The sequence below is a fragment of the Takifugu flavidus genome, chromosome 8 (genome assembly GCF_003711565.1).
Source record: "Takifugu flavidus isolate HTHZ2018 chromosome 8, ASM371156v2, whole genome shotgun sequence".
NCBI classification, from domain to species: Eukaryota; Metazoa; Chordata; class Actinopteri; order Tetraodontiformes; family Tetraodontidae; genus Takifugu; species Takifugu flavidus.
Genome location: NC_079527.1, coordinates 5,803,850 through 5,820,850, shown reverse-complemented (window position 1 = coordinate 5,820,850; position 17,001 = coordinate 5,803,850). Strand labels below are relative to the sequence as shown.

Here is a 17,001-nt window from a genome sequence, read left to right as displayed (position 1 = left end):
GGGTCAAAATATTCAAACTGGGTGGTGTAAGGGATACATTTGTTAAAAGGGAGAACAGTATTATTCGTGTTTTATTGTGAGCGCCCCCTCGATTTACTTTCACAGTGTCTTCTTTCGGTGGGTAGATTTTTTTTTTTCTACTGGACTCCAAGATGGCTGCGAGCGGAGGAGAGGGCGAACACGAATGGACAGCCGCTGTTCGACCGCTTTTATCAGCGTCGTACACCGCTTTTGAAACCAAGGAGCTACCTCAGCTTATTGGGTCTATAATAAACAGGTAAATGGTGTGATGTCAACCGAATATGTCTCAATATTTGCTCAAATGCTGTCTCTGTCCACCCAGAAGCGAGCTAGCAGGTTACCTGGCTAGCTTAGCTGGGCTGTTGAAGTTAGATAGGAACCCTGACATCTATGCTAACGTTAGGCATCGAGTCAGTTCCTTGCGTTAGCTAATGTGCTAAGCTTAGCTAACTTCTCAAAATGTTGATATACTATAGCCTCAATGAAGGTTATATATTGGAAACAGGGGACGTATTGTGAGAAACATGCGATAAATCTTAACGATATGGTATTGTCGTGTAAACATTTACGAATGTTGCTATGTGACGTTTAAAAAAATCTGCTTCATCATTAGCTAGCTAACACAAACATTAGCCAATCAGCCAAGTAAAGGGCCTTCTTGCCGGACTGGATAACGTTGATATTGCCCACTCATACTAAAATGCTATAATGTCATTTAATGCAAGGTGGATTCCCTAAAACATGGTTGTTTTCTGCATCCGAATTTGCGAGTGAATCAAAGCGACATTCATCATCTGATCGTGAAGTTAAGGTTATCTATCCGAACATTAAGTTGGAGTGAAAGTAGTTGGAAACATTAAAGGTGACCCCTTGAAATGACAAGTACCCACCATGACTGCATCCACACTTTATTGCTAATATGATAAGAGTCCTATAGGCATGTTTTTCTGTCATGTTACCTACATGTCATAGTGCTACTCAATACCAGAACATTGGTGCAATGCTGATCCTGCAGTGAGAACAATGTCTCCTGGCCTAAATGAGTTTTTCGGTTGAAATCTGGTTTGTTTGCTTTTGGACCTGTAATTCAACTGAATGTAATAATTGTGACTCTTCTCTCGCAACCTGAGCAAATCCTGGTGTTAAAAAGGGTTCGTTGCTGCTTTCAAAGGCATCTTTGTGTTTCCCCCCCATTGAAACTCCGGCTCGGGCTGGTAAACATGGTAATAAATACTCACGAGCCGTTTATTCATTCATAAAGCTCGTGAACCATATTTTTATGACCGTCCAAGCCATGACGACATCTGTAGCGGGCAGATTGCAGAGGAACGACAATCGCTAACAGACCGGTTCCTTTATCTTGGAGCAGGGATTTAATGGCTTTTCACTGCTTCCCATTAGGTCCTTGTTAAATTGGGTTTGGGCCTGAACCAGCTGTGTGTTGGTTCTGGTGCTGTGTGGCTCATAAAGAGAAAAGACCACGATCTCATCAGCTCTCTTTCAGAACTAGATGCTGCTTCAAAAGCTGAACGTGGACGTTTGAGTTGATGTGATCAATGCATAGCATCATTCGTTAGCCTAATGAGTTCAAATTGAATTGTGATGTTCTCCTCCACACCTGTGGAATTAAAGGTCATTGTGTTTCTTCAGAACGTATGTAATATGATACTCTAGGCCAGGGCAGATCAAATTCCTCCTGTGAGTTACCGCCTGAACGACCGCGTGTGGTGGACTATAATCGACCTCAGAGCCATAATCTTATATCTTCTATCACTCTTAATAACTATGTTTATGGCTCAACTAAGCCTGAGATGAATGACTGTTTTCCCAGTGCACAAACATGAGAGGAGAATTAAATAATTAAAGCGTGAGGTTATATGAGCCCTCCGGCTTGTTGTAGTCTTCCTGGTTAAGCTGTTGAGTTGTATAAAATGATAGAATAGACACTTTGTACTCGGAATCAACGACATCGGAGCACAAATTTGCTTTTGATTGTGTAATATTAATATTGTAAAGCGGTCTGAAGCAGGGTTCAGCGCTAGATGGGTTTAACAAGACACTCTGTCATCTCCAGTGAAGCCGACATTCTTCACCATGACAAGCAGTACGAGCCCTTCTACTCATCGTTCGTGGCACTCTCGGCACACTACATCACAACAGTATGTGGCCAAAGTATGTATCCCCCGTATGTTTGGAGGAAATCCTCCCCAATATTCAACCCAAATCCACTTGTCACAGTTTGTTCTCTGTCTTTAGTACCGAGAAATCAGCTTCTTTCAGTTGCTGCGGCGTGCAAAGTCTTGATTGAGTTCTCCCTGATGCGGTTGGAGAACCCAGACGAGGCATGTGCAGTGTCACAGGTAAGAAACGCAACGTCACAGGCCATATTGAGTTTGAAGTCCAGGAATCCAGAGGCGACGTGACGAACGGTCCCTTTGTTGTCCGCCAGAAACACCTGATTCTTCTCATAAAAGGACTGTGCACCGGCTGCAGCAGGCTGGATCGCACGGAGATCATCACTTTCACGGCTATGATGAAGTCGGCAAAGTTGCCTCAAACCGTCAAGACGCTCTCCGATGGTGAGTGTCCTCTAACGTCCCCTCGTATTTACGCAGCGCCACAATCCTTCGTGTGTGAGGGCAGGTAGAGGCCTGGCCTGTGGGTGGCTCACCTGTGTCTTGTGGAATTGAACAGTGGAGGATCAGAAGGAGCTGCCCAGTGCCGTGAGCCCCGAGCTCCGACAGAAAGAAGTACAGATGAATTTCTTTAATCAGCTGACTTCGGTCTTCAACCCCGACCTCACCACCATCCTGGGCTCCCCGTCGGCGGCGCACATGCAGGCGAGTGTCGGCGAGCTGCTGCCACATTTCTGACCCCGGGCACTTCCTGGTTAACCCTCTGCTGTTGGTCTTTCCAGGCTGAAAGTGACTGCGATGACCTGAGCACAGACCAGGCCATCCAGGCCAAGATGAAAAATGCCTTCGTCTCTCAGAATGTGTCAAGCTTACAGGAACTTGGTGAGCACGTGGGCAGGACAGTGTGTTGTCACGCTGGTGGCACCATCTCACCATCCACGTTAGCCTGTTGGGCCAGAACTTTCCACTGGCTGTGGCTGAACTCAGTGATGTGTCTGTTGTTGTGAAAGTCTGATATTAAATGGCAGCGTAAGAGCCTTGGGTATAGCAGAAACACTGTAAGAAGATGGTTTTATCCCCTTTTAAAATTCCATTCAACTGCACGGACCTGAGAAGAGTCGCAGGGAAACGCGGTTTTTGGCCATCGTAACTCTGGCCCGTGTTTCTAGGTGGGTCTGAGAAGCTGCTGCGAGTGTGCCTCAACCTGCCCTACTTTCTGCGCTACATAAACCGTTTCCAGGACGCCGTGTCGGCCAACTCGTTCTTCATCATGCCCGCCACCGTGGCCGATGCCACTGCTGTTCGCAACGGGTACGCTTTTCTCATTCGGATACGAGATGAACAGCATCCAAAAAAATGGAAATCCACATTTAAACCCTCTCCTCAGATTTCATTCACTGGTGATCGACGTGACCATGGCGCTGGACACGCTTTCCCTGCCTGTGCTGGAGCCGCTGACGCCAGGGAGGCTGCTGGACATGACTGTGCTGGCTCTCAGCTGTCTCTATGCTGGTAGGACAGAACTCCCCTAGGTCTCATTAAATGACGCTGTTTAGTGATTCCTCACAGTCCAACGCAATAGGTTCTATTTTGGTATTTTTGCTCGATATTGCGAAGAAGGTGTTAAAATGAACGGCCGGCCCTGTTTAGGTGTCAGCGTGGCCACGTGCATGGCCATCCTGCAGGTCGGCAGTGGCTTGCAGCTTCGCTCTGCCTCCACCGGAACTAAAGAGGAAGATTATGAAAATGATGCAGCCACAATCGTCCAGAAATGTGTGAGTATAAAGCAAACCAAGACGATTTTCTACCCACCACCTATTAAACTTGTATCAATTTTCAAAAGAGGTGAATTATGGGCTTAGAGGGATCATCACTATCGTCTCAGACATCTAATCCCTCATGGTCTGATCAATAGAACGACTGCCATCTGTCTCTGTGACACCAAAAATGGTTCAATCTTGTGCTATTTGCAGCTGGAGATCTATGAAATGATTGGCCAAACGATCAGTAACTCCCGAAGAGCTGGTGGAGAGGTGAGATGATGATGTAACAGTGATGACGGTGCTGCTCATCATAATCTGGGGCTTCTGAGCTCATGAACATGAAATACAAATGAACCGTGGTTTAATGTTTTTGGAATAGCATTATCAGAACTTCCAACTGCTCGGCGCCTGGTGCCTTCTGAACAGCCTCTACCTAATCCTCAACCTGAGCCCCACTGCCCTGGCAGATAAAGGCAAAGAAAAGGATCCTCTGGCTGCCCTGCGTGTCCGGGATATTGCCGCACGTACCAAGGACGGCGCAGGATCGCCTAAACTTGGTCCTGGAAAAGGGTATTTTCCTCTGGTTCCATTCAGAAACGAGCTCTTCGTCTCCTAGAGTGAAGTGATTTGCGATCGTGACCATCCATATTTTTGGTTGTAGCGGTTTGAAATGTCTGCACCTTATTTAACATTGTTAAAAATAGACTGTTCCAGCCTTTAATTGACTGAGGGCCTTCCTTGTTTTTGTTAAGGCACCAAGGGTTTGGAGTTTTGTCAGTTATACTGGCCAACCATGCCATCAAACTTCTGACCTCACTTTTCCAGGATCTGCAAGTTGAAGCGTTGCACAGGGTAAACAAACCGACCAGAATGACATTGAATGGTGTTCCGTTCTCTGGCCGCATCCTAATGCTGCTGCTCTCCTCAGGGGTGGTCCAGTGACGGTCCACCAGCGGAGCTCAACATCATGGCGCAGAGCACCTCCATCCAGAGGGTCCAGCGCCTCATTGACTCTGTGCCCCTGACCAACTTAATGTTCACGCTTCTCTCTACGTCCTACAAAAAGGTGCCGTCATTACACGAGAGAGAAGTTTACCTAAAACCTTTGCTTTTTTAGTTCTGTCATGTTCCCTTTCAGGTTTTTGATTAATGTAAAGAACCGTTTGTCTGGTGCATGCAATAAAGAAACTAGATGTCCGTACCCTCTGGTTATTATCACCGTTATGGTCGGGTCACAGTCAGGTAAAACTTTGGCTCATCTCCACCAGGCTTATATCCTCCAACGCCAGAGGAAGGGATCTGTTAGCAGTGATGCGAGTGCGTCTACCGACTCAAACACCTACTATGAGGATGACTTCAGCAGTACAGAGGAGGACAGCAGTCAAGGTACTGGAATTGCATCTTTTTTTTAACAAATCCATTCATTTAAAATGGAAAGAAATCCACTCATGCTTAAAGCAGCTTTCAGTAAAATGTGGATTTCTTGGCATTTTACATGTACCGTATTTTCACGACCATAAGGCGCAGTCTCAGTTACGGGTGCTATTTCTGTATTTAAAACATACACAAGGCGCACTGTATTATTAGGCACATGCTGAAACATACAGTAAAAAATGACAAGTTTCGACACATTTATTGAACAAAATATTCATTCTTCCGCCACAAAACCATCAAAGTTTTCATCTTCTGTATCTGAATTAAACAGCTGCACTATTTCAATGTCCAACATCCCGAATTCCTCTTCTTAATCAACTGAATCGAACTCACCGACCGGTTCCGGTTCAGCGTTGATTTTGTGAAAGCTCTTCCAATACATGAAGACGGTATCATAGCCCGTGCGTCTACAATCCACCCGCATATGGTGGCATAACTCGCCCGCCGCTGCCTCATAGTCTTTGTGAAGGAGTGTTCGCCTTCCCTCATCCAGCGCTCTGTCCGCTTCCGTGGCAGCCGAGAACCACGGTGAACAACGACTTCTCGTGCCCCGTTGTGCGTATCGCCACCGTGCTGGTCCCTTTTTCTCCACTTTGTGGGTCAAAGGGATGTTAAAAGTCAGAGGGATCTCATCCATGTTGGTGATGTGGCTGGGCGCGGTTATCTTGTCGCGGCAGTAGGTGCGGAAGATGGCCGCCCTCTCCTGGTTAGGGTTAGGGTTAGGGAAGATGGCCACCCTCTCCTGGTTAGGGTTAGGGTTAGGGTTAGGGAAGATGGCCACCCTCTCCTGGTTAGAGTTAGGGTTAGGGTTCGGGAAGATGGCCACCCTCTCCTGGTTAGGGTTAAGGTTAGGGTTAGGGAAGATGGCCACCCTCTCCTGGTTAGGGTTAGGGTTAGGGAAGATGGCCACCCTCTCCTGGTTAGAGTTAGGGTTAGGGAAGATGGCCGCCCTCTCCTGGTTAGGGTTAGGGAAGATGGCCACCCTCTCCTGGTTAGGGTTAGGGAAGATGGCCACCCTCTCCTGGTTAGGGTTAGGGTTAGGGAAGATGGCCGCCCTCTCCTGGTTAGGGTTAGGGAAGATGGCCGCCCTCTCCTGGTTAGGGTTAGGGTTAGGGAAGATGGCCGCCCTCTCCTGGTTAGGGTTAGGGTTAGGGAAGATGGCCGCCCTCTCTGGTTAGGGTTAGGGTTAGGGAAGATGGCCGCCCTCTCCTTGTTAGGGTTAGGGTTAGGGAAGATGGCCGCCTCTCCTGGTTAGGGTTAGGGTTAGGGAAGATGGCCGCCCTCTCCTGGTTAGGGTTAGGGAAGATGGCCACCCTCTCCTGGTTAGGGTTAGGGAAGATGGCCACCCTCTCCTGGTTAGGGTTAGGGAAGATGGCCGCCCTCTCCTGGTAATCCACGGGCAGCCGCTGCGCAACAGTTGTCCTCGCGCGTATGGAGAGATGCCGCCGCCTCATAAAGTGAAAACACTAAAATTGCTCGATTGCCATTTTCAGCCGCATATTCGATGGCCTGCAGTTTAAAGTAAGCCTCATACATACGCGTCTCGCTTGACCGGCGCCATTTTAGGGGGTCCTTACGCTTAGGTGTGCCGCTAATCGATTGGCGGAGCGTTTACCATAGTGCACCCACCAAAGGCACACAGCAGATTTTGGAACTCAGTCCACACACAAGGCGCTCCATATTATAAGGCGCACCGTCGCTTTTTGAGAAAATCTCAGTGTTTTAGGTGCGCCTTATAGTCGTGAAAATACGGTATCCTTCACTACTCTCAGCTGACTATGGAATCTGAATACATATGAGGCATTAAACTAAAACTGAGGCATTTTTTATCTGTAGATGTGACGGACTTAACCCAAACACATCTTTTAGAGAGACTGTTATATCCCCCAGAGAATCACGACGGCTTTAGCTCTGCAAGCAGCTGCTTTGCAAAAAAGTTAATCTCACTGCTGCTTTATGAGTGTGTGAAGCGATGAAACAAGAACATTGTGGGTCAGTCAGTCAGACCGGAGTGACAAGATGAAGATAAAAATAATTTCCGTTCTTCGCCCGGTCCACACAGTGGCAGCGTAGATGACAGTGTCTACTATTTCAGCAGAGAGAAGACAGGAGAAGACAAGTGCAGCTTGTGTCTCAGGTCAGCGGTTTTTTATGTACTCGGGTCAAGACTTGGTGTTCACCTCACTGTCTGAGATCCATTTTGTCATTGTTTTGTGTGTAGGATCTGAGCTCTTATGCCTGGTAGTTTAGAAAATGACAGAGCCACAGATTTAGATGCTTTGGCAAAACAACTCTAAGCCTGCCTGCAGCTGAAATCCAAGGTTTAATGAGTTGAATCCACGTGTTTTGTCAGAGACTCTTTTGTGGCTCCATTTGGTTCAAAGGATAATACCAGTTGTGTTGACATGTCAAAATTAAATAATGGCACCCTATGAGCCATTTCAATTTGGTTAGGATTTTCATCACCTTTTACAACTGTTGTTAAAAACTATCAGTGGTATTGTTGAGTGCAATGCAAACAACACATATTTGAACAGTATTTCAGGACAATGTAAGTCAGTCAAAACACATGTTAGATTTGTAGATGACCGAATGGCACAGTGGCCAAAGAGCACAGTGGTAATTAATAGTCTGTCCATCTCTGAAAATGGCTTTGTAGGTCATGGAATGGGTTTTGGGTCAAACACCAGGCAGTGACCTGGAGAGTACGCACAGAGGGCCGATGATAGGGGCTGAATATAACACGTAAGAGGAATTGAACTGTTAGTCGCATCTATTTGGTGTCAGTCTGACTTTTAGAAAGATCGTTCATTTTAATATGTGTGTAATATATTTTGAAAGCTCTTCAGACCAACAGTAGACTTTGTTTTCATGTAGATTACTGAGTGTACAAGTAATAAACCAAGGAAGAGCTCGTGGCATCAGTGGAGATGTTGAATAAGCTCCTTGTTCTTGGCCAGGAGGTGAATGTATCTGAAAACCTTTAGAAAGACATTTATTTTTGCATTTTCAGGTGCTAATTCATGGTTTGTTTCAGAATGAATCATGTTTAATTGGAACACCAATTCCAGCTAGCTTTTTCCAGAATAACAGAGCACAAGTTTAGTAGCAGCAACCTAACTATGGACACATTGATTTCGTTAGCGACTTTGTGATTAGAACAACTTCCACCTCTGATGCTGTGATTAAACTGACCCGAACCGTAATTTCCCATGTCTGAAAGCTAGACCCATGTCAGAACATTGGTATTATTCTTGAATATTGTAGAAGACTATGAGCTTAGTCACATAATGCTGTCTGTTCTGATGTTTATGTGTTGCATGCAAAAGTGAATATCAACTTAAAGTGATATTCTTTACATAATCAAAAGGTTTGTTTCTATTTTAGATAGTTAAATATTGTGCCGCTGGGGTGTGATGAGTAGTGCAATAAGTGTTGCTAGATTTTTACTTTTTTAATTACTGGCATTACCGAGTGAAAGAAGTAGTCTCAACGGGCACTGCTTGCTAAGATGTGTGTTTAGTGTGTTGCCAACACAAGTAACAAGTCCAAGCAAATGTCATGGTGGAATAACCTAGTAACAATTAGCTGTGAGAGTGCCTGATGTTTAAAAATGATGCATTGTGTCTTCTCTTGATTGTATTAAGTCAATGGAGCTTTTGCTTACTGGGATTGTCTTTGGTAGCAGAATAAATTAGGGCAGAAATTGTTTGTTAGGTAAGAAAGACCTAAGCTCAAACTATCACCATCAGAGTGACTCTACTCCTCTAAATGCATGATCTGCATCCGTTTCAGGTGTTGCTGCACTGGCTTGACTGAGAAAGTTGCATATTCAACCTCAGAAGAGAATTTAGGAGCTCTTATTCAGCTCTCTTTACTTGAGGTTTGAGACAATCAGAAGAAATTAAGGAAAGGTTTCTGATAAGCAAGTTGTGCCATATACCTTATATTACACAACTGCTTGTTTGCATTTAAGGTCCTCCCTGATACCTGGACTACAACCATTTAATTTATTTGTTGTATCCATAATACTGCACTGGACAGCTTCTGGCCACGATAAAACTGGGTTAGAAGCCAACTGCAACCCTGTAGTTTGAATCTGGCCTAAACGCACACTTCTCATTTCTGAAGTCCACGTTATAGGATAGTTGTAACTCAATACTCTTGTTATGCATTAACAAACCAGTCATTCTTCCCATTTGTCAGGTGTACATTTTGTATTATAAACTAACACTGAGTATCAAAAAGTTGTTTTCCAATTTTCTCCTCCTTTCCACAACAAGAGTAGATAATGTGCGGATGTTTTGCATGCTTTTGGAAGCATTACAGCATGAGTTGATTAAAGGTACATGTAATGGAGGTTATCAACATTTTATGTAACGCTAATACCTCAGAAGTTGTTGGTGGCGGGAAAATTCTATTCTTTGCCTTTAAGTCGATATTCACCCACAGAAAACACACTGTATGTCCAAACCCGGCCGTGTGTTACATCAGTTTGATACACGCATTTTCCTCTTCATGACAACACGAATGCCTCACAAATGTCTCATGAATTCTAAATCTCATACAGCCACTCATTTCAGATATGTGTCCCTGTTTTTGCAGATGATGACAGTGAGCCCATCTTGGGGCTTTGGTTTGAAGAGACAATTTCACCTACCAAAGACAAAGTTGCCCCCCCACCCCCTCCTCCACCCCCACCCTTGGAGACGTCTCCTAGACTGAAGAGTCCCAGCAAGCAGAATCAGAGCGAGAATGGAAACATTTTAGCTGGCCGAAAAGACCCAGAGCTAGTGAGAAAAACCCTTTTAATGACAAATTTCTTAGGGTGGAATTAAGCCAGGAACAATGGAGCTGATCTTGGTTAAAGTCTTTCCGTTGCAACCCTTTTGACAAGTATTTTCGTCCCCTGTAGTTTCTCGGTTTAGCCTCCAGTATTCTCAACTTCATCACCACCTCAATGCTGAAATCCAGGAACAATTTCATCCGCAACTACTTGAGCGTGTCCCTCACAGAGCAGCATATGGCAACGCTCGCCAGCATCATCAAGGATGTGGACAAGGACGTCAAAGGTACATATGCAGTGCAATATATCATTTTTGTTGCTTCATAGACGCTTGTCTGGTTCTCTCACGATTGTCAGAATTCCTATTAGTTGTGTAATTTGCCTTGTTTCCTCTCAGGCTCCTCAGATGAAGCATTTTCATTGGCTCTCTATCATTTTAACCACACCCTGGTAACATCTGACCTTCCATCCCCCGCCCTGCAGGTGAGGGAGATGCTCATGTTTCCAAAAGCTATGTACAGTCATCAACAATGCTGTCATTTCAGAATCACTAATTCGATGGTTGGTTGTTCCATTCATTTCCAGAACACACTTCTTCAGCAGCTGGGCATTGCACCTTTCTCCGAGGGGCCTTGGCCTCTGTATATTCACCCCCAGTCTTTGTCAGTCCTCTCCAGACTTCTGTTAATATGGCAACACAAAGCCAGTGTTCAAGGGGAACCTGATGTACCAGAGTGCATGAAAGTGTGGGAACGGTATGGCATCTATGTCAATTGTTGTGTGGTTCACAATTAATAGGAACTTTTTGGTTCACGATTCTCATTTTATTAATGAGAGAGTATCAAAGAGATAAATATAAAACATGCCTAAATATGCAGCGTCAATGATGTTATACTAATATCGTGTGTCAATGATCAAACTGTCCTTTTCTTCTCCTACATTTTGTTGTCTTTAATAGATTTTTGGGAACTTTGAAGCAACACATTTTGCAGAGTTCCGTTCATGGAGATGAAGATCTTAATGTAGAGCACCTACAACTCCTGTTGCTTCTGTTCCACAATATGTCAGAGCGTGGCCGGCGGTCCGTCCTGACTTTGGTCACCCAGGCGATCATGGAGGTGGCACAGAACAGAGACTCCCAGCTCAAGGCTGTTCCTCTCCATTTGGCCCGCTTGTGTCTAGTTTTTGACTACTTGCTGCGCCATTACTCCAAGACACCCTTGTACCTCTTTGAGCAGGTTACCTTCTCTCTCTCTCTTTTTTTCCATTTAAGTCAAACATTTTATTCATGTTGCAGTGTAATTTCCTGGTTCTCAAGCAAAATACTGCCCAAAAAGCTAAAGATTGAAAGTATTCAGATTACTTTCCCATTGAATCAATTGTATGTGGTCTTATTTTTGAAAATAAGACCACCGTGTCTCAGTGAATTTACCTTGTTGTTTCCTGGATTCCTTTGGGTAAGGGACATTGTGTGCTTTTTTTAAACAGGTGCAGTACAACCTTCTCACCCCTCCGAGCTCAGAGCCTGGATCTGTTCAGGATGCTGGGAAACACAGCAGTCTTCCACTTTACTGTTCATTCAAAGAGGTAGAAGAAAACTGGATCAAACACTGTTCAGCAGGTAAGGAGAGACTGTTCATTTAAAATCGCGGGTAATTTCTCAGTTTGCATGGAACACATGCAAATACTTATAGCAGTAGGGTATTGCATGTTATTCTGTGTCATTCTGCATACATGCTCTTAATCTGCTTTTTTTCCCCCCTTAGATTCAAATCTTCAGCCCAAGTTCTACTGCCTTTTGTCACCTGAAGCATCAGAAGAAGATATCAGTAGACTGGATATCAATGTGAGACAATTACAATATGATGATGATATAAATAGTTACCAGGCAAAAATGTTCAGCCCTGTTCTCTTCACATAACACTTTTCCATTTTAGGTCTTTCCGAAGCTCTTGAATGGAGCAGTCAAATATAATGCGCTGTACACTTGGCTCATCTCGCTGCTTGTTGCCGGCTCTGAGTTTGACATAGCGAGAAGACATGACAACAAACCCATTACTGCAATGGTGAGAACTCTTTATTGAAAAGAAAATCTGGAATTTTATAAACACGACTGAATAAAGTGAAGACAATTGTAAAAGATTCAGAGTCTGTTACTTCCCTAGAAAGCAATAACCTCAATAATCAGATATTTAGTAATTAAAATAGTGCAATTTCATTACCCTACACAGGAGGCATGCTCCCTTCAGTACTATTTTCTGATACTGTGGAGGATTCTTGGCATTTTACCACCCTCGAAAGCCTACATTGAACAGTTAAAGACGGGCTTTGGTGATCCCAGTGAGAGCGACATCTTGCACACATTGCGGTGGTCCTCACGTCTTCGGGTGTCGACTTATGTCAATTGGATCAAGGTTTGTTGAAACTGAAATGTCCTCCAGAATTTTTCATTGCTACATCATATTTGAATTACTCAAATAATACCATTTTTGTCAGAGGATAATTCTGATTGCTTAATAACAGTGCTATACTATGAGTTTGATTATTCTGACAGCGACTATGAACCATTGAAGACATCCTTCTGAAAAAGATTCTTATTGTTTTACAAAAAAGTTGTGTTCAGTTGTGTCTCTTTAAGTCTGGGTGTGTGTTTATGTCACTGTCACACAACAGGAGCATTTGGTGAAACAGGGAATGAAGGCAGATCAGGCAGCATCTCTGGTTGAGATGACAGTTGCAAAATGCAGCACTGTGAAATATGATGTGGAGCTAGCTGAGGAGTACATTGCCAGACAGGTAATATTTACCATCTTAACTGATATACAGCATGCATGGCTAGCCATAAATAAATCTTTAATGACAACTGATCTTTTATTTGTCTTTTCATAAACGTTTTCCTATTTCAGATTTCCACCTTCTCCACTGTAGACCCGAATGTGATCATTCCACTCCATCAGTTACCCTCGCTACAGGCCATCTATACATTGGATGCAGTCATCTCCAAAGTGCAGGTTTCCCTGGATGAGCATTTGTCTAAGGTTTCCATTGAGGCAGGCACCCCCAAGTCATCCGAGATCACAAAGAATCTTCTGCCTGCCACACTACAACTCACTGATGTTTACACAGCTTTTACAAGGTGAAAAAAAGTCACTCCGATATCTGCAATCTTGTCAATCAACTTCACAGGCTTGTGTGTATCCTGTCTTATCTAGTTGCTTCAAATATGTGCATGTGAGATAAATGGTCTGTAATAACCCTGTCATCACTTTTAAACTCCAACACATGATTTTCAAATCATGATCCAAATCATTAAAATGTGATTATCATTACTAGGTCGTACCTGCTAACCAACATCCCAGAAGAAGGAGACAACAAACTCACAGATGCCAAACTCCAAGGTTATGCTGCAGTCCTATCAATTGGGTCCACTCGCTGCAAGGCCAACACACTGGGTATGTCAAAATATTACTTGGCTGAAAATATGCATGCAGTTTTCTTGTACAGTCAGTTTTTTTTTACTTTGGTAATAATTACAGGCCACAGCATTATGCAGAACTTGCCATCAGCTGTACAAACAATAAGTGAGACTTGGAACAGCATCCACACCAATGAATTTCCAAACATTGGCTCCTGGGTATGTAAAGATGGTGATTACTAAATGTGTTATGTTGACTATGTTATCTTTTTTTTAAAAAACAACTACATTATAAAAAAAAAAGCGGATTACTTGGAAACTCATGGTCTTTTCTTCTTTCTTAGAGAAATGCATTTGCTAATGATACCATTCCATCAGAGAGCTACATCAGTGCCATCCAGGCAGCTCACCTTGGAACATTGAGTTGTCAGTCCTTGCCTCTTGCCTCTTCTCTTAAACACATTCTGCTGTCATTGGTTCGCCTCACTGGTGACCTCATTGTGTAAGTATTTGCCCTGTGGTAGGCTATAACTCAAACGGTTACTCATATTTTTGATTTAATATGGGTGCATGCTTCTCTTGTCAGCACCGAGGAGCTGAATCCCACACAGGTTGTGCGCACTTTGTTGCCACTCATCCTGGAGAGTAGCACAGAGAGTGTAGCTGAAATCAGCAGCACCTCACTGGAGCGCGTTCTTGGTCCAGCAGAGTCTGATGCCTTCCTTGCCCGCATCTATGAGCGTTTGGTTACTGGCTGTCACAACATCATTGCCAATCACTCAGATCCCAGCAGGTACAAGAATATGGCACAATTATGATTTTTAGAATCTATTTTTCTGCCTTTAATTAGATCACACAAATGAGTGAAGGCCGTGTGCAGCTCTCTGCCCTTTTTAACCATCTGTTTAAATGTGGTTGTTGTTTTTTTGTTTTTAAGTGGGTTAGATGAGTCTGTCCTTGAAGAATGCCTTCAGTACCTTGAAAAGCAGCTTGAGAGTAGCCAAGTGCGTAAGGCAATGGAAGAGTTTTTTTCATTCGGGTACGTGCTCAGCCTCTAAACAGACCACATTTATACCACAGTTATAGAGCTGCTTCACAAATGTTTGTGTTTTTTCCAGCGGTGAGCTCGTGCAAATTATGATGGCAACGGCCAATGAAAACCTATCTGCCAAGTTTTGCAACAGAGTGCTGAAGTTCTTCACCAAGCTCTTCCAACTTAGTAAGTCTCCTGCTGCATTTGATTCTAAAATCTATCAGAAGACAGAGGTATGCTCTGCTTTGAACTACTGGGTAGCGTCAGCTTTACACCACCTGGCAGCAGTTTTACAGCATAACGCTGCAATTATAATTTATACATAAATAGAAAACGTCTCACTCTCACAATGATGTATTTGTACCCAGCGGAGAAGAGCCCAAACGCCAGCCTTTTGTGTCTGTGTGGCTCCCTGGCTCAGCTGGCCTGTGTGGAACCCCCTCGGCTGCAGTCGTGGTTGACGCGCATGACGGCCACTCCACCAAAAGACTCAGAACAGCTGGAAGTAGTGCAAGAAAATCGACAGCTTCTGCAACTGCTTACCACTCATATTGTACGAGACAATAGCCAGGTGGGCGAAGGAGTTTGCACCGTTCTCCTCAGCACACTCATTCCAATGGCAACAGACATGTTGGCCAATGGCGATGGAACAGGCTTCCCAGAGCTGATGGTCATCATGACGACATTGGCCAGTGCAGGACAAGGGGTTGGTCATCTACAGCTTCACAGAGCAGCAATTGAGTGGTTGACAAGATGGTAAGAATTTCTCCTTATAGACGTTTCCTCTAATTTGGATTTCTCAATTATCGTCTATAAAGATTCAGGAAAAAGTGCATGTAAGGACACATGCCACATAAATCATTTTATCTGCATTGCTATTCATCGCTTGTCATGTAACTACATATTTAAATGTCTTGGTATTAAATCCAAATTCTCTTTTTTCACCAGTAAAAAATATTTGACCCAAAAGAATGTTGTGGAAAAAGTGAGCGCAAATTTATCACAAGGAAAGGTACGGTATTTCTTTGATATTTTACCAGTCTACTGAAATGTATTTCCATTTTAAATGCCACGCAAAACATTTCTTATTTGGCATTTCAAGAATGAGGCAGAATCCCCCCCCCCACTATTAGTGCGAATTATCTAATTGAGCATTATATTGCAACTGTGTTTCAGCATGCCAGCATGCTGGAATGCTCATGCCACATCATCTCGTATCTGGCGGATGTAATGAATGCTTTGAGGCAAAGCAGTGGTCAAGGTTCCTCAACGCTTCTGATGGAGGGTGAAGAGAAGGCCTTAGAAGTGGACTCAGACTGGGTGGAGGAGCTTGCAGTGGAGGATGATGATTCACAGGCAGAGGATTCTGTGAGAAATCTTGAGTTCTTATTATCTTAAAATATGGTCTTAAGTCAAGTAAATCAGTTTAACCATTTATTAAATTAGAACTTAATCAAAAAATGACTTATGGAATTAGTAATTAATCTATCTTTTTAAAGTAACATTTCCTCATTAGGCGCCTAAAAGAAAATCCATATGAAGATTTCTTTCATGTTTATGATTTAAGTGGTGTGATGGCAGTCCATGATTCAAAGTAAAACATTGAAGTTATTTTTTTATGACAGATGAAGGTATCGTCAATTATTTTAGTGTGCTCATAAGTTGTTTATGAAGCTTTTTGTCTTATTTCTTTGTCATTCTGTGACAGGATGAAGACTCCCTTTGCAACAAACTCTGCACTTTCACCATTACTCAGAAGGAGTTCATGAACCAGCACTGGTAAAAAAAAAAAAAAAAAATTAGCATTCTTTTTTATTTACTATAACCAGGGATTTTAGTTGACAATAAACTATTGAAAATTAACAATTCAAAGAACATATCTACTGTTGTTGGCCAATGCAACATAAATGCATAAAGTTTTTTAATTGCACAACAATTCAATGTAGTTTTGTTGAATTCTCTGATTTTAATATGCATCCAATAAATATGCTAGTGAAGTTGTGTCATGAACTATAGTGTCGGAGTGTTATTCAACTTTATTGTGCTTCCCCCCCCCTCTCTAGGTACCACTGTCATACTTGTAAGATGGTGGATGGGGTAGGTGTGTGCACAGTGTGTGCTAAGGTCTGTCACAAAGACCATGAGATCTCCTATGCCAAATATGGCTCTTTCTTCTGTGACTGCGGTGCCAAAGAAGATGGCAGCTGCCAGGTGAGACCGAATACCTCAGGTCATCATGGGAAGAGAACAACAGCGGTAACTTTGGTTTGCAAGTCATTCCGCCATTGACTTTCATCCAGCCATTTCATTTGACCAGGGTTATAGCTAGCCCACAGTTGTGACAAGAAAATTAGAGCAAATTATAAAAATATAAATCTATTTGTAACTGTCTCTTCTGAAGATTATTTTTGGAA

General features: G+C 43.4%; 1 protein-coding gene across 11 annotated transcripts in view; it reads left to right on the top strand.

The window, feature by feature from the left end:
* Positions 1-118: 118 nt before the first annotated feature.
* ubr4 (ubiquitin protein ligase E3 component n-recognin 4) overlaps positions 119-17,001 on the top strand; it is a 40,135-nt gene continuing 23,252 nt past the window's right edge. For 5 of the 11 annotated variants that reach the window (XM_057042115.1, XM_057042112.1, XM_057042110.1 and 2 more), the window contains exons 1-37: positions 119-277; positions 2,096-2,193; positions 2,278-2,381; positions 2,471-2,600; positions 2,716-2,861; positions 2,939-3,038; positions 3,326-3,467; positions 3,544-3,668; positions 3,807-3,931; positions 4,130-4,189; positions 4,299-4,489; positions 4,672-4,771; positions 4,848-4,985; positions 5,188-5,305; positions 7,449-7,490; positions 9,959-10,146; positions 10,269-10,425; positions 10,537-10,622; positions 10,725-10,894; positions 11,098-11,377; positions 11,628-11,760; positions 11,906-11,985; positions 12,077-12,205; positions 12,371-12,553; positions 12,813-12,935; positions 13,046-13,275; positions 13,473-13,591; positions 13,676-13,773; positions 13,899-14,056; positions 14,141-14,347; positions 14,492-14,593; positions 14,673-14,773; positions 14,956-15,343; positions 15,536-15,599; positions 15,764-15,955; positions 16,296-16,366; positions 16,651-16,843. In XM_057042115.1, coding sequence (XP_056898095.1) covers positions 153-277; positions 2,096-2,193; positions 2,278-2,381; positions 2,471-2,600; positions 2,716-2,861; positions 2,939-3,038; positions 3,326-3,467; positions 3,544-3,668; positions 3,807-3,931; positions 4,130-4,189; positions 4,299-4,489; positions 4,672-4,771; positions 4,848-4,985; positions 5,188-5,305; positions 7,449-7,490; positions 9,959-10,146; positions 10,269-10,425; positions 10,537-10,622; positions 10,725-10,894; positions 11,098-11,377; positions 11,628-11,760; positions 11,906-11,985; positions 12,077-12,205; positions 12,371-12,553; positions 12,813-12,935; positions 13,046-13,275; positions 13,473-13,591; positions 13,676-13,773; positions 13,899-14,056; positions 14,141-14,347; positions 14,492-14,593; positions 14,673-14,773; positions 14,956-15,343; positions 15,536-15,599; positions 15,764-15,955; positions 16,296-16,366; positions 16,651-16,843 — 5,196 coding nt within the window. In that variant the 5' untranslated portion in view covers positions 119-152. The remainder of the gene's footprint in view (positions 278-2,095; positions 2,194-2,277; positions 2,382-2,470; positions 2,601-2,715; positions 2,862-2,938; positions 3,039-3,325; positions 3,468-3,543; positions 3,669-3,806; positions 3,932-4,129; positions 4,190-4,298; positions 4,490-4,671; positions 4,772-4,847; positions 4,986-5,187; positions 5,306-7,448; positions 7,491-9,958; positions 10,147-10,268; positions 10,426-10,536; positions 10,623-10,724; positions 10,895-11,097; positions 11,378-11,627; positions 11,761-11,905; positions 11,986-12,076; positions 12,206-12,370; positions 12,554-12,812; positions 12,936-13,045; positions 13,276-13,472; positions 13,592-13,675; positions 13,774-13,898; positions 14,057-14,140; positions 14,348-14,491; positions 14,594-14,672; positions 14,774-14,955; positions 15,344-15,535; positions 15,600-15,763; positions 15,956-16,295; positions 16,367-16,650; positions 16,844-17,001) is intronic. The other 6 variants (XM_057042118.1, XM_057042117.1, XM_057042116.1 and 3 more) reach the window with 4 other exon arrangements.